Source organism: Ranitomeya variabilis, chromosome 1, assembly GCF_051348905.1.
Source record: "Ranitomeya variabilis isolate aRanVar5 chromosome 1, aRanVar5.hap1, whole genome shotgun sequence".
Taxonomy (NCBI): Eukaryota; Metazoa; Chordata; class Amphibia; order Anura; family Dendrobatidae; genus Ranitomeya; species Ranitomeya variabilis.
The window spans coordinates 605,853,799-605,869,192 of record NC_135232.1 but is presented as its reverse complement, the minus strand read 5'-3'; the positions used below and the strand labels follow the sequence as shown (position 1 = coordinate 605,869,192).

At 48.6% G+C, this 15,394-nt stretch overlaps 1 protein-coding gene across 2 annotated transcripts in view; it reads left to right on the top strand.

The window, feature by feature from the left end:
* LOC143770331 (uncharacterized) overlaps positions 1-15,394 on the top strand; it is a 600,942-nt gene that overhangs the window by 392,836 nt on the left and 192,712 nt on the right. For both annotated transcript variants that reach the window (XM_077259855.1, XM_077259863.1), the window contains one exon: positions 3,686-3,738. In XM_077259855.1, the coding sequence (XP_077115970.1) occupies positions 3,686-3,738 (53 nt within the window). The remainder of the gene's footprint in view (positions 1-3,685; positions 3,739-15,394) is intronic.

Below are 15,394 nucleotides of genomic sequence, written 5' to 3'. Positions count from 1 at the left end.
ATTCTGGAGATTGAGACCACCCTATTTTAAATAAACGCAGCGGGGTTAAGTATGATTGATGTATTATATACATTTGGGTCATTTTGTTGTTGGCCGAGGGAGAAACCCTAGTTGGAGACTCAAGAATTGTTTCCCAGTCCTCTTCCTGAAGATCTGGAATCAGAAGCTTCCATTTTTCTTTAATTGGTAATAAAACAGAGTCAGCACCCGTGGATAACATATATGTATATAGTGCAGAGATAAGGCCACGGGGTCCCTGCGATTTAAGGATCCCTATCAATGGGAAGGATGATATTCGTTGCGTCTCATTTATACTATTCATATGTGATTGGATCGCTGTCCTAAGTTGCAAATAGCGAAAAACCTGAGGTTTAGGGACATTATATTTAGTTTTAATTTGTTCAAAAGACAACATAACTCCCAGTTCATATAGATCATTAATTGAGGAAACATCATATGACATCCAGAACTGAGCAGAGGGGTGATTCAGTAATCCTGGAAAGTATTCATTATTCCATAATGGCATCTCAGCCACAGTAATCTAGGGGAATGGAATTTATTTATTTCTAAAAAAAAACAATGGGCAATTAATCCTTGCAGCATGAATCAAATGGCTCTCTGAGTTTGGTAAACATTCCCCAGGCATCCATTTGCCCAACACTCTAAAGGTACCTTCACACGAAGCGACGCTGCAGCGATAGCGACAACGATGCCGATCGCTGCAGCGTCGCTGTTTGATCGCTGGGGAGCTGTCACACAGACCGCTCTCCAGCGACCAACGATGCCGAGGTCCCCGGGTAACCAGGGTAAACATCGGGTTGCTAAGCGCAGGGCCGCGCTTAGTAACCCGATGTTTACCCTGGTTACCATCGTAAAAGTAAAAAAAACAAACAGTACATACTCACCTGCGCGTCCCCCGGCATCCGCTTCCTGACACTGACTGAGCTCCGGCCCTAACAGCAGAGCGGTGACGTCACCGCTGTGCTTTCACTTTCACTTTAGGGCCGGCGCTCAGTAAGTGTCAGGAAGCAGACGCCGGGGGACGCGCAGGTGAGTATGTACTGTTTGTTTTTTTTACTTTTACGCTGGTAACCAGGGTAAACATCGGGTTACTAAGCGCGGCCCTGCGCTTGGTAACCCAATGTTTACCCTGGTTACCAGTGTAAAACATCGCTGGTATCGTTGCTTTTGCTTTCAAACACAACGATACACAGCGATCGGACGACCAAATAAAGTTCTGGACTTTATTCAGCGACCAGCGACATCACAGCAGGATCCTGATCGCTGCTGCATGTCAAACTAAACGATATCGCTAGCCAGGACGCTGCAACGTCACAGATCGCTAGCGATATCGTTACAAAGTCGTTTCGTGTGAAGGTACCTTAAGCTGTCCAGCTAAATAGTACAGAAAAAAATTAAAGTCAATGTGTTTTAAAGTCCTATACAAGACCTCTTCATCAATCTTTTTAGACTTATTTGTTTTTATTTCTGACCAACGAGTTTGTACTAAGATTTTTTATTTTTTTTTTAAAGTAGATGCTAATAGCTATATTCATTATAAGAGCCGGCACTACTCTAAATGGTTACAAAACATTCCCCCAAATCAGTTCAAAACAATCAGAAAAAAATTGTACTTCTGAAACAGATTTTATAGATCAAGCAGCAATTATAAAAAAATAAGTTCATGGAACAGAAGTATCCAAAAAAACTTGTTGTACGCGCTTACAATAATTGCAAAAACATGGATCAAGACTGTCAGCTAAGAAAAACGGCCAAAAGGAATGATAAATTATAATAAATTTGAGTCTAATTTTATGACTACCTTCAATTACCAACATAGAAAGACACAAAAAATGTTTTCAAGATAACTGGTATGTATTGCGTAATGATCCGGTTTTGAAAAATAACATTACCTGAAAATCAAGCTTTAACCTTCTGGAGGGCTCTTACTCTTAAAAACATTCTGGCTTCAAGCATAGTCAGAGAAATGGAGTATTATTCCATAATGAGCTCCCAACGAGAAAATAAAGTAACTGTCATGGTAGAAACTGCCTTTGCTGCCATGCTATTTTGGATGCTCTCTCTATATTTGCCCCTGAGGTTGCCTACCAGCAAAAACCCCCATAAATGACCCCATTTATTTTAAAGCTGTACCCGTCAGTGAATTCATCTAGGGGTTCAGTGATTCATTTGACACATTACCCGGATTCCGTGAGACATGGCACCCTGAAACCAATCCAGCTACATCTGAACTTCAATATGGCACAGCTTTCCATCCAAGCTTTTCCCTGTGCCTCAAAAGCAGTTTTAGACCTCATATGGGGTATCAGTGTACTCAGGAGAAATTGCACAACACATTTTTGGGTCCATTTTCTCCTGTTACCCTTGTGCGAGTGAAATAGATACATTCCTTCAGGGGTCCAGTTTCCAAAATGGAGCCACTTGTGGGGAATTTCCAAATGTGACATGTCGTCCTCTAATTATTCTAGCACATTTTGTATTAAAAAAGTAAAATGGTGGTCCTTCACTTCTGAGCTCTGCCGTGCACCCAAACAGGAGTTTTCTCTAACATATGGGGTATCTGCGTACTCAGGGAATATTGCACAACAAATTAAATGGTGTAATTTATCCTGTTACCCTTGAGAAAATGCTAAAAAACATTTTCGTGGGAAAAATGTGTATTTGCTATTTTCACGACTCAACGTTATAAACACCTGGGAGTTCAAGGTGTTCACCACATATCTAGATAAGTTCCCTGAGGAGACTAGTATCCAAAATGGTGTCACTTTTGGGGGGTTTCCCACTGTTTAGGCACTTCAGGGGCTCTCCAAGCATGACATAGCATCCGCTTACTACGCCAGCAATTTTACATTCAAAAAGTCAAATGGCACTCCTTCCGTTCCGAGCCCTGCTGTGTGCCCAAACAGTGGTCTTCCTCCACATATTGGGTATCATTTTCTCCTGTTACTATTGTGAAAGTAAAAAAAAAATGGGTCTACAGGAAAATGTTTGTGTGAAAAAGAAAAATGTTTTATTCCTTCCACATTCCATTAATTCCTGTGAAGAATCTGAAGGATTAATAAACTTCTTGAATGTGGTTTTGAGCACCTTGAGGGGTGCAGTGTTTAGAATGGTGTCAATTTGGGGTATTTTCTGTCCTATAGGGCCCTCAACGTCACTTCAAATGTGAGGTGGTCACTAAAAAAATGGTTTTGCAAATTTTGTTGGAAAAATGAGAAATCGTTGGTCAACTTTAAAACCTTATAACTTCCTAACAAAAAAAGTTTCAAAAATTGTGCTGATGTAAAGTACACATGTGGGAAATGTTATGTATTAACAATTTGGTGTGATATAACTCTCTGATTTAAGGGAATCGAAACTAAAAGTTTAAAAATTTATTTTTTTAACAAATAAACGTAATTCACATCAAGGAAATGTTAGCACTATCATGAAGTACAATATGTCACAAGAAAAAGAACTCATAATCAGTGGGATCCATTGAAGAGTTCCAGAGTTATTACCTCAAAGTGACAGTGGTCAGAATTGAAAAAATTGGCCCGGTCAGGAAGGTGAAAACAGGCCCAGGGTGAAGGGGTTAACTCAAAATGTGAGGCGTAAATATTGTATTTATCTCCATTCTTAAATGTAATGCCTTTTTTTTTCTTCTCTTCAATTCATCTTGCAGGGATTTTACTATCTTTTTGGATTCGCGAAAGAGTATTATAACTCCCAGAGATGGTAAGAATTTTTCCTCTTTTTTAATTAAAACAATATTATTACTGTATTTGGCAAATATAATCTTACCAATGTTTTCAAAAGCCTAGCATTTTACAGTCCCAGCAAAGTGAATGAGATTTCTGAACTTTGCTGCACATTTTGCTTATTTGAAGCAGATTCATATCTTCAGCATGTCAATTCTTGCAGGGTTTTTTATCCATTCTAATGACTAGTGAAAAAAACACACATAAAAAAGGTGTCAAAATACGGAAATCGCTCATATTTTATGCAGCAAATCACGTTTTTGATGCAGAAATGTTTCCACCATATGTTACATGTGCTACGTTACATAAGCAGTTAAGCACATATCTTAAATGTTATTGTAGTGTCAGTGTGTTAATATGCTCACTTGTGGCTGTCTTCTACAGTTTACAGCACTGTTCCTCTCCTGTTCTGAGTCACGTGATGGTGATTCAGACTCCGCCAGGTCACGTCGCGCTCTGTGTTATCTGGAAGTGCCTTCTGCAGTGTGAGATTATGGAGCGTCAGGACGATGCTCCATAGACTTTCATGGTAAAAGAGACTTCCAGCTCACACAGAGTACAGTGTGATCTGGAGAGTCTGAATTGCTGCCACGTGTCTCTAAAGAGGAGAGGAAGAACACAGGAAACCGGAGAAGACTGACAGGTGAGTATGTAAGGTTCTAGCAGGTATGCGGGATGCAGTGACGAGCAGGAGGCAGAGCAAGAGTTAAAGGGTTTTATATACATCATTATCTCAAAAGTGAATATTCCATGCAGGGAGTCAGGGGATGAAAATATACAGGCCCACAAAGTGTATATGACAATAAAGTAACTACAATAGGTGAAATAATGGGTTAACTTATCAGTCTCTGGTTCCTGGACGATGGTGGCTGGAAAATCCTGCGATGGCACAGTTGGTGGCGCGAGAAGTCTCTGGGCCGGTTCTGGAGGAAAGTGTAGCACTGTCTCTGTACGGCGACAAAGTATCCTGGTCTTCTTTCACATGGTCTTGTGATCCTGGAACGGGGTGCTGAACGGGGAAAGGTCTGCTAAGGTTGTAGAAAGTCCCACGATGGTGCCGTAGTCTCTGAGCCGGTTCTGGAGGAAAGTGTGGCACTGTCTCTGTACGTTGACAAAGTATCCTGGTCTTCTTTCATTTGGTCTTTTGATCCTGGAACGGGGTGCAGTCTGCTGATCGGCTAAGGTTGTACAAAAATCCCGGACTGGATGACACAGTATCACTGCTGTGAGCTGCGTGCAACGCCGGATCAGCATCACCAAGGGAGTCCGCAGATGTCAGATGTACCGACCGGTCAGTGCTCTTAAGGTCGGAGGAGTTAGTCTAGGGGGATGAACAGTCTGTATGCGCGGGGGATGGAACGCTGCAAAACTGGCCTGTCAATTGGTGTCAGTCAGCGAAGAGAAAGTCAACCTTCTCCTGTAGCGCACACTGGGTACCCAAAAGCTCTGTTCCCATGCGTGCAGTCCCTTTTATATCACACCCGCCCCCAGCAGTGAGGTGCAAAGGTCTACTCCGGTCAGAAAGTGCTTCCCGTGGCAACAATGGTGACGGTCCCGACTGTTCCGGCCCTGATACGCAAGAGGGACCACTATTCAGGTCCATCTTCCTACAAGTATATTAACAAACTGATACTACACTAACATTTATACAGGTTTAAGAATAAGAAAGATTACTGGGAGGCTATTTTAAGTACACAGAATCCATTTGTATGTTCAGTTGGGTGGTCACATCTTTACTTGATAACAAAGTATATTCAACATTATAGAGCAATAAAAAACAAAGAGTTTTATGACAATAACTTAATTTTATTTAGAGAAAAAAGAAAAAAGAAAATTGTTAACATATAAATAAAGACATGAACAAAGATGACAAAAGAAACATCATGATAGAAAGATATCCTGGTGAAAATTTATCGGTAGTACAACAAGTGCAATGTAATTAATTAAACCTACCCTGAGCAGGCAATGATGATAATCTTGCAAATTTAGCATATAATAACTCACCATCTTTGTGGAGTCCTTAAAGTCTTGACAAAATGTTCTATTATGTGCGGAGGCTGACCAGAATACCGACTTGCATTTTGGAGCTGGTACTCAACAACTGGCCTCTACTCACAAAACCTGGCCAGCTTGTCTAGAGTGGAGTTTCAGTGTGTTGGCACATCGCACACTAGTCGGTGAGCTGGCACTTGCGCTGCTGCAATACTGCTAAAGCGGCAACAGCTTTAGCCAACTTGCGGAAATGGGCACTGATGCAGTGTATCTTGGCCAGAAGCTCTGGGAACTCTGGGTATGTTTTCAGAAACTGCTGAACTACTAAGTTGAGCATGTGTGCCAAGCATCGTTAGTGTGTGAGCTTGCCAAGCTTCACAGCCTCCACCAGGTTATGGCCATTATCACACACAATCATGCTTGGTTGGAGGTTCAGTGGTGAGAGCCACACATCTGTCTTGTCTGTTATTCCCTTAAGTAACTCTGTCGCTGTGTGCGGTTTGTCTCCTAGACAAATTAGCTTCAGCAGAGCCTGTTACCACTTTGCTGAGGCATTGCTGCAGAGCTTCCAGGGTCCGGCTGATGTGGATGGCGTGCTCTGAAATGGAGGATGAGGAGGAGTAGGAGGGGGTGCAAAAACTGATGTTTAACGTAAAGAAAACCCTGATAGAAGTAGGGCCAGCAATCCTCGGCGTTGGGAGCATATGTGCTGTGCCAGGGTGGGACTCAACTGCATCTGCAGCACCCCAGAGTCCTGGTTGTTGCAGTACTGTGGCTCCGCCACTATGGGGAGCTGTGGTACGTCTGATTACACTAAGGAGTTTCTCTGACCAGGTACACTGACACCACACTTCACACTCCGGCCACCAGGGGGGGTGGTCCTATCTAGTAGGCCACTCCTCACAACTCTGGTAAAACTGGGGGTTGGACAGGAAGACGGGGAGAAGTAGCTGGGAAGAGCTAGTGAGAGGACCTGTCAGGGATGGGATCCTGGCAGACTCCTCAGAGCAGAACTAACCAGTAAACAACGGGAATACAGAAAAGGAGAAATACCAGAAGGGGTCCTGCTGTTAGACCGAGGCAACATCCTTCTGAGGCGCAACCAGTCGGTGGCCGGAACGCCGAGCAAGTAAGAGACTTTAAGTACATTGCAAACCACGGCCGGACAGCTAATTACAGGTTGGCTGTCTCACTTAACACCTAAGCAGACAACGGAGGCAGCTGTGGGAGAGGGGCGACTCTAGGGTCCCGGAAGAACTCCAGGCCTACCCCGTCATATGGGTGCGTCCTACCATATCATCTGGAGGACGGAGAAAGAACAGTAGAGACAGAAAGAAACAGTTGTGAGGACTATCCCGGGAGTTCAGCAGGGAAGAACTACAACACACAGCGCTAGAAGGTAGATACTGATTCCCACCTGTAAGGAGGAACTCCTGATGTGTCGTTGGACCGGCCGGTCTCTGAAAACCCAGTTAACAGCGCTCTGGACTGAGGTCTCCAACATCTTCAGTAAAGAGGTAAAGAGACTGCAACCTGGTGTCCTCATTATTTACCACAACTGCACCGCTATATCACCGTTATAACACCACTTATTGCACCGGACGTCCCCCACTGACAGACAGGGCCACGGACCGGGTCTAGCCACCGTGACAACCCCAGGACTGAGACCTAGAGGCCCGGCTCCGGGTACCCCTCGGCCCTGCGGCGGTGTGGGGGTGCTCCGCAACTTGGCGTCACGAACAGGATCTACTTAAGCCTGAAGAATCAGGTCATGTGTGCCTTGGAACTGTGATTTATCGTGCTTGGACTGTACTTTATTGAGAGAACTGTGTGCTACTGCTTGCCGCGGAGAGTTACCGCCAAAATTCGCCATTGCCGCGCGCGGAGGGAGGCGCCTTAGCTACGTGGGCAGGATCAGCCAAAAGAAGCGCGGAACGGAAAGTGCGGTAAGGCGCCAATCCCGGAAGAGGAACTCCGACCCCCAGCAGGTTAGTGGGAGGAAGGGACAGCCATGTCTGAGTCGGGAGGAGAGGAGGTGGCGGTCGCAGCCGCGGACGCAGGGGCAGCTCCGGTCCCTGCAGCGGGCGAAGCCGCAGCCCTAATACCGCCACTGGCTGCCGCAGAGCCCGCTGCCCCCACCAGCCAGTCGGACACCGCCGCTAACGCAAGAGCCATAATGCCCTTCTCCATGCCCTACCTGCCCGGAGCGACCTGGCTCCCACGATACTCTGGGGAGGCGCATACATTCACTGACTTTAAAGAAGGGCTCTGCAGCCTGCTCGAGTTCTATCCCCTAACCGAGCCCCAGAAAGTCCATATGATAACCGGCCAACTCTTTGGGGCGGCTCTTAGAGAATTGAAATCCTGGCCCGCTGAGGATAAAGGAACTGCACAACAGATTTTTGCCAAGCTTAAAGCCACCTTTGATACTCGCACTGCTACAGAAATTAAACTGATTTTTTATGGATGCAAACAAAGGTCACAGGATAGCTTGCGGGACTATGCCCTTAATCTCCAGGAAGCGATGCGGGCCATTAAGCAGAGTGACCCCGGCAGCATGCAGGATGAAGATAAAATCCTGAAGGAGCGGTTCATTGAGGGGCTCCTGTGCAGTCACCAGCGGGGCCAATTGCACTTCCTGGCTATGCAAAATCCAGACTTGACTTTTGCGCAGTTTAAAGATAAAGCTATCCAGGCATTGCAGGAGCGACAGCCCAGCCGCGCAGTAACACCCAGGTGCCCCGCTCTCACCTACCACCAGGAGGTGGCATCGGATACCCCAGTTGCCGCGGAGGCCGACGCCCAGAGCTTCGAGGACGACTCCCCCGCAGGACTTCGGCTCCAGATGCAAGAGCTAACTAAGAGCGTCGCTGCCCTGGCCCGGACGGTGCAGTCCCTACAGGAGGCCCCCAAAGAGAAGATCCAGTTGGCTTCCAGCCCGGAGGATGTCCCTTGGATGCGACAGAGGAGGACTCCGCCGACCAGGAGCCGGCCCGACGACCGCTTCCACCAGGATGGACGACCCATCTGCCGCCGCTGTCACCAGGTGGGCCATCTTGCAAGGTACTGTCCTTTAAACGAGCAACCCCTGGGGCAAAGGGCCAACCCCCAGGAGTAGGACGGTCAGGCCCGCAGCATTGGAGAACCAAGTATATTGGAGGACGACCAGTTCTCCCTGTAGTGATTGATGGAATCCCCTTGAATGCTTTGCTGGACACCGGTTCTCAGGTGACGACTATACCTTACGTGCTCTACAAACGGTATTGGGAAGACGCTGGTATTACTCGTGGCCCTGACGATGATTTCACCATAATCGCCAGTAATGGTCAGCCGTTGCCACAAGTGGGGTATAAGGAGGTCACCATCAAAGTGGGGCGGGTGGAATTGAAAGCCCAAGGGATTGTGATTGTAGATATTGATCGTCGAGAATGTAATCCCATGATGACTCTTGGTACCAATGTCATAGAAAATTGTCTTGCAGAAGTGATTGTTTTGTTGCAACAGGTGGCAGAAAACGCTGGCCACAGTGAGCAACGTGCCCTGCAGAAGGAAATCAGAGCTCTGATGCAGAGACAGCAGGTAGAGCTGACTGGTGGTGAGATTGGTCGTGTCACTGTAAGTGATTCAAACCCCATCGCGATACCTCCCAAGAGTGAAATGTTAATATGGTGTCGAGCAGCCATAGGCCTCAGGGGTAAGGACTACCAGGCCTTGGTGGAACCTGTATATTCAGACAATAGGCCTACTGTTCTGACAGCCCGGGGGGTGGTTGACGTCCGACAGGGGAGAGTGCCCGTACGTGTCCTCAATTGTGGGGAGGAAGAGGTCCACCTAACCAAGTATACCACGCTCGCCAAATTGTTCACTGTCAATAATAGTGTAATACAGACACCTGAACCCTTGGTCCCGTCAAACGTGGCGGAGAACAAAGGTTCTGCAGAGCACTCGAAAGACTGGTGTCGGGAACTGCATGTGGGCACTGACTCCACCCCGTCTCATCAGATACAGGGGGCTTACAGGGTGGTACACGAGTACGAGCAGGTATTCAGCAAACACCCCTCAGATTTTGGGCAGGTGAAAGGGATCCAACATCACATCCCCACGGGAGATCATCGACCCATAAAAGAGAGATATCGCCCTGTACCCCCAGCTCATTACCAGTGTGCCAAGGACATGTTGCGGGAAATGAAGGAGGCTGGGGTGGTGAGAGACAGCTGTAGCCCCTGGGCAGCTCCGTTAGTCCTCGTTAAAAAGAAAGATGGTACAATGAGGATGTGTGTTGATTACAGGCAGTTGAATCGCATTACACATAAGGACGCATACCCACTGCCCAGGATAGAGGAATCTCTGGCTGCTTTAAAATCTGCTAACTACTTCTCTACCTTAGATCTCACCAGTGGGTACTGGCAGGTTCCTGTAGCGGAGGCGGACAAGGAGAAGACGGCCTTCACGACACCAATGGGTCTCTGCGAGTTCAACTACATGCCCTTCGGACTGTGCAATGCTCCAGGAACGTTCCAGAGGATGATGGAGTGCTGCCTAGGACACATGAACTTTGAAACTGTGCTGCTGTATTTGGATGATGTCATTGTCTTCTCTAAGACCTACGAAGACCATCTGAAGCACCTGGCCGAGGTGTTCGAAGCCCTGTCCAAATTCGGCTTAAAGGTGAAACCGTCCAAGTGTCATCTGCTCAAACCTAAAGTGCAGTACCTGGGCCATGTGGTGAGCGCTGAAGGAGTGGCCCCAGACCCCGACAAGGTCACAGTGATCAAGGACTGGCCAAAGCCTAGTGACCTCCACGAAGTCCGGCAGTTCCTCGGGTTGGTAGGTTACTATCGGAGATTCATTAAGGATTTCACCAAGAAGGCCGCACCCTTGCAAAATCTGCTGGTGGGCCAACCAAAGAAGACCAAGGGGAGGAAAACCCCCTTTGATTGGAACGAAGAGCTGGAGGAATCCTTCACCTGTTTGAAGTCGGCACTGACGGGAGAAGAGATACTGGCTTACCCCGAATATGATCAACCGTTTGTGCTGTACACAGATGCCAGTAATGTGGGATTAGGAGCCGTGCTGTCCCAGGTTCAGAACGGCAAAGAAAGGGTGATCGCTTACGCCAGCAGGAAACTCCGTCCCACGGAAAGGAACCCTGACAACTATAGTTCCTTTAAGCTGGAATTCCTGGCCCTCGTCTGGGCAGTGACAGAGAGGTTTAAGCACTACCTGGCCTCCGCGAAATTCACCGTCTTCACGGATAACAATCCGCTAACGCATCTGGGTACTGCCAAACTCGGGGCTTTGGAACAGCGGTGGATGGCCCGGCTGTCCAACTATGATTTCACCATCAAATATCGGGCAGGACACCAGAATGCCAATGCCGATGCTCTGTCCCGAATGCCCAATCTACCAGAAGTGGGAGAAGACCCGGAGGCACTTGAAGAGGTGGAGCTGCCTGCCTTCCATCGCCCCAAAGCCACTCAGAACTCTCACCATGTGAAGAACAGGCACAAGAACCAACCGGATGCCACGCTGAATCCCCTGCCCCACCACGGATGGGCAGAAACCCAGGATAGTGACCCCGCGGTCCGTCAGGTGAAGGAACTCTTGACGCAGGCTGGCTTGCACCCTGGCCCAGATGATCCACAAGAGACCCAACAGCTGTGGAAGGGGAGAAGCAAACTGTTTATCCATGATGGCAAGTTGTGCAGGAGGAGCATCGACCCACGTACTCATGAATTGGTGTGGCAGATAGTGGTGCCAAGGCGAGATGCGCCCATGGTTCTGGGAGCCTACCATGATGGAGCCGGACACTTCGGATGGAAGAAGCTGGAGAAGCTGCTCCGAGGGAGGTTCTATTGGATTGGCATGAAGAGAACCATTGAGAAGTGGTGTCGGGAGTGTGGTCCATGTAGTCTGCGCAGGAAGGACCGTGACAGTCAACGGGCTCCCCTGCGGCCTATCATCACCAAACGGCCGCTCGAACTGGTCACGCTGGATCATGTGAAGCTGACACCTAGCCGGTCGGGCTATATCTACGCCCTTACCATCGTGGACCACTACTCCAGGTTTTTGGTGGTTGTGCCTGTCAAGGATCTAACAGCTAGGACTGCCGCTAGGGCCTTCCAGCAGCACTTTTGTAGGCCCCATGGCTACCCAGAGAAAGTACTGACCGATCAGGGGCCTGCATTCGAAGCGGAAGTGTTCCAAGAATTCTGCCAGTTGTACGGGTGTAAGAAGATCAGAACTACACCGTACCACCCTCAAACCAACGGGATGTGCGAGAAGATGAACCAGGTAGTAATCGATTTGTTGAAGACCTTGCCTGTGGAGGAACGGAATCTGTGGCCGACAAAGTTGCCTGACTTAGTGGATATGTACAACCACATCCCAGTAAGTTCCACCAACTGTACTCCAGCGTACCTGATGCGAGGAAGGTCTAGTCGGTTACCCGTTGATCTGGACATGGGGGTCCTAGTACCCGAAGATACCTCGCCGGATGCAGATTGGGATGCAGAAAGGCAGCGAAGGTACCGCGAAGTACAGGAGTGTGTAGAGAGAAGTCTCGCCCAGGCTAGGCAGAAGCAAGAAAGGGACTACAACCAACACGCTCCTGCGATTCCCCTGTCACCTGGTGAGCAAGTGCTTAAACGAAAGAGGAGGTTACACAAGCTCGATGACCAATGGGAAGCGGAACCGTACACCATCTTGCCATCTGACTTCGACAACACCAAGGTCTGCCTCATCAGTAAGGACAGAGGGGAGACCTCGACAGCGGTATCCAGGGATCACCTTAAGGCCTGCCCCGATAAGTTGAAAGAGAGGGGCACGGCCCCAGAAATCTCCCCGCCGGTAGAAAAGGAGAAGGTGTTCCATACTGTCCTTGGTGACTTTCCCCAGTCCTGGACTCAGATAAACCAAGCCCTCGTGGTACCTGTCCTAACGTTTCCACAGCCGGACCCGCCAGAAACGATGGAGGTACCAGATCATCCGGCCCCACTACCTCAACAAGCCTTACCTGATGAAGCCCTGCCAACCGTTGAACCGGCAAATCCTCCCTCTGCTATCAGTGAATCTGCTGTACCCACTGTTGATAGCAGCAGCTCTGAGAGCCCCAACCTGCCAGTGCTACCCAGACTCACTAGAAGTGTAGCTAGAAGACAGGGCACTACACCAGCGGTAGCAAGCATAGCGGGCCCTGTTAGGCCAATAGCAACCCCTGCGCTGCGAAGGTCCACACGCAGCACTCAAAATCAAACTCCCCTCCGCTACAAACTTTATATCTTTTTGTTACAGGTTTTTAAATGGACAATAGAGTAATGGACGGTGAATTGCTCAAAAACTTTCAAAAAGGGGGGCCCCTTTGTTTACCCGGGGTCCCCGCTGTTTCAACCACTGAACTGAGAGTCATAAACTGTGCATGACCTAACTTTTGCAACGTTCAAGAATCCTCACCTCCCGTAAAGGGAAGCCTTGTTATGTTCAATTGTTATGCTATTTCAAAAGTTTGTGTGTTTCCTGTTAACATGTATTATTGTTCTTGTTTTCCCAGTCCCGGAGTACTGGATTTAACCGGGGGGGAGTGCAGCACCCCAGAGTCCTGGTTGTTGCAGTACTGTGGCTCCGCCACTATGGGGAGCTGTGGTACGTCTGATTACACTAAGGAGTTTCTCTGACCAGGTACACTGACACCACACTTCACACTCCGGCCTCCAGGGGGGGTGGTCCTATCTAGTAGGCCACTCCTCACAACTCTGGTAAAACTGGGGGTTGGACAGGAAGACGGGGAGAAGTAGCTGGGAAGAGCTAGTGAGAGGACCTGTCAGGGATGGGATCCTGGCAGACTCCTCAGAGCAGAACTAACCAGTAAACAACGGGAATACAGAAAAGGAGAAATACCAGAAGGGGTCCTGCTGTTAGACCGAGGCAACATCCTTCTGAGGCGCAACCAGTCGGTGGCCGGAACGCCGAGCAAGTAAGAGACTTTAAGTACATTGCAAACCACGGCCGGACAGCTAATTACAGGTTGGCTGTCTCACTTAACACCTAAGCAGACAACGGAGGCAGCTGTGGGAGAGGGGCGACTCTAGGGTCCCGGAAGAACTCCAGGCCTACCCCGTCATACGGGTGCGTCCTACCATATCATCTGGAGGACGGAGAAAGAACAGTAGAGACAGAAAGAAACAGTTGTGAGGACTATCCCGGGAGTTCAGCAGGGAAGAACTACAACACACAGCGCTAGAAGGTAGATACTGATTCCCACCTGTAAGGAGGAACTCCTGATGTGTCGTTGGACCGGCCGGTCTCTGAAAACCCAGTTAACAGCGCTCTGGACTGAGGTCTCCAACATCTTCAGTAAAGAGGTAAAGAGACTGCAACCTGGTGTCCTCATTATTTACCACAACTGCACCGCTATATCACCGTTATAACACCACTTATTGCACCGGACGTCCCCCACTGACAGACAGGGCCACGGACCGGGTCTAGCCACCGTGACAACCCCAGGACTGAGACCTAGAGGCCCGGCTCCGGGTACCCCTCGGCCCTGCGGCGGTGTGGGGGCGCTCCGCACATCCTCCACAATGTTCACACAGTGTGTGTTGTCAGGGAAATGTAGCATCCTTGGCCACAAGCGCTTGTCCACATGTCGGTTGTTAAGTGTACAGTCCCATTAACCACATAGATAAGGGTGATGATAATGGACACGTGCTAATAGAAAGTGGCGGTGCCACACCAGGAGAAGTGGTGGCTGGGGAAAGAGTACTGAGGTATGGCTGCCGCCATGATTCGGTGGAGATCCTCTGTGTCAACAAGCCTAAATGGCAATATTTCCAGCCTGGATATGTGCCAGTTTAGCCTTTGGGCCTGTGGTTGGGTGGCTGGAAACTTTATCTCTTGTTCCAAGGACAGGGGTAGGGACAGCTGAACGCTCTGCTGGGACAAGAAATTGGAAGTGCCTGATGATGGTGCATCAGAATGTGCAAGGACAGGTGCACGGCGGGAGGTATCTGTGCCATTGTCATTGACAGGGGACTTGGAAGCACCTAGCACAGGGGAAGAGGCAGTGGTGTTACCAGCTGGCAGTGCTGATCCCAGTCGTGGGCCCAGGAATTTGGCCCACGGAGTCAGGTGCTTAGATGACATGTGCCTTATCATTCTGATGGTAGCTAGGCTCTTAGTGGTCAGGCCATTGCTAATCTTGGCATGGCACAGGTTGCAAATGGCCGTTTTTTTTTATTTATTTTTTTTAATTGCAGCCTCTCTTTTAAAAAGTCACAGACTGGTGAACACCTAATTCTTTGACGAATAAATTCAGGAGTGTCATAGCTCACAGTTGCTAGTCACAAGAACAGTTGCTTGCCTTCTCTCTCTGGTCACCCCACTGCCTCTTCCTGCCTGTTTTGGTGCTGCTGATTCCCCCCACCCCCCAAGCGCTGCTTGCCTTGCTCTGCATGCCAGATTCCCAGTTTGGATGTGTGTGACGTTGTCATCCACCACCTCATCTTCCACCACCGCAGCCTGGTCCTCCTGACTTGGTGACTTAACAACAACCTGACTTATTAGCAACTGTGTCTTATCATTTTCCTCCTTAGGCAAAAGTTGCCACTACCCACAGTCCTTTTCTTGTGGCCGTGGCTGCTCTA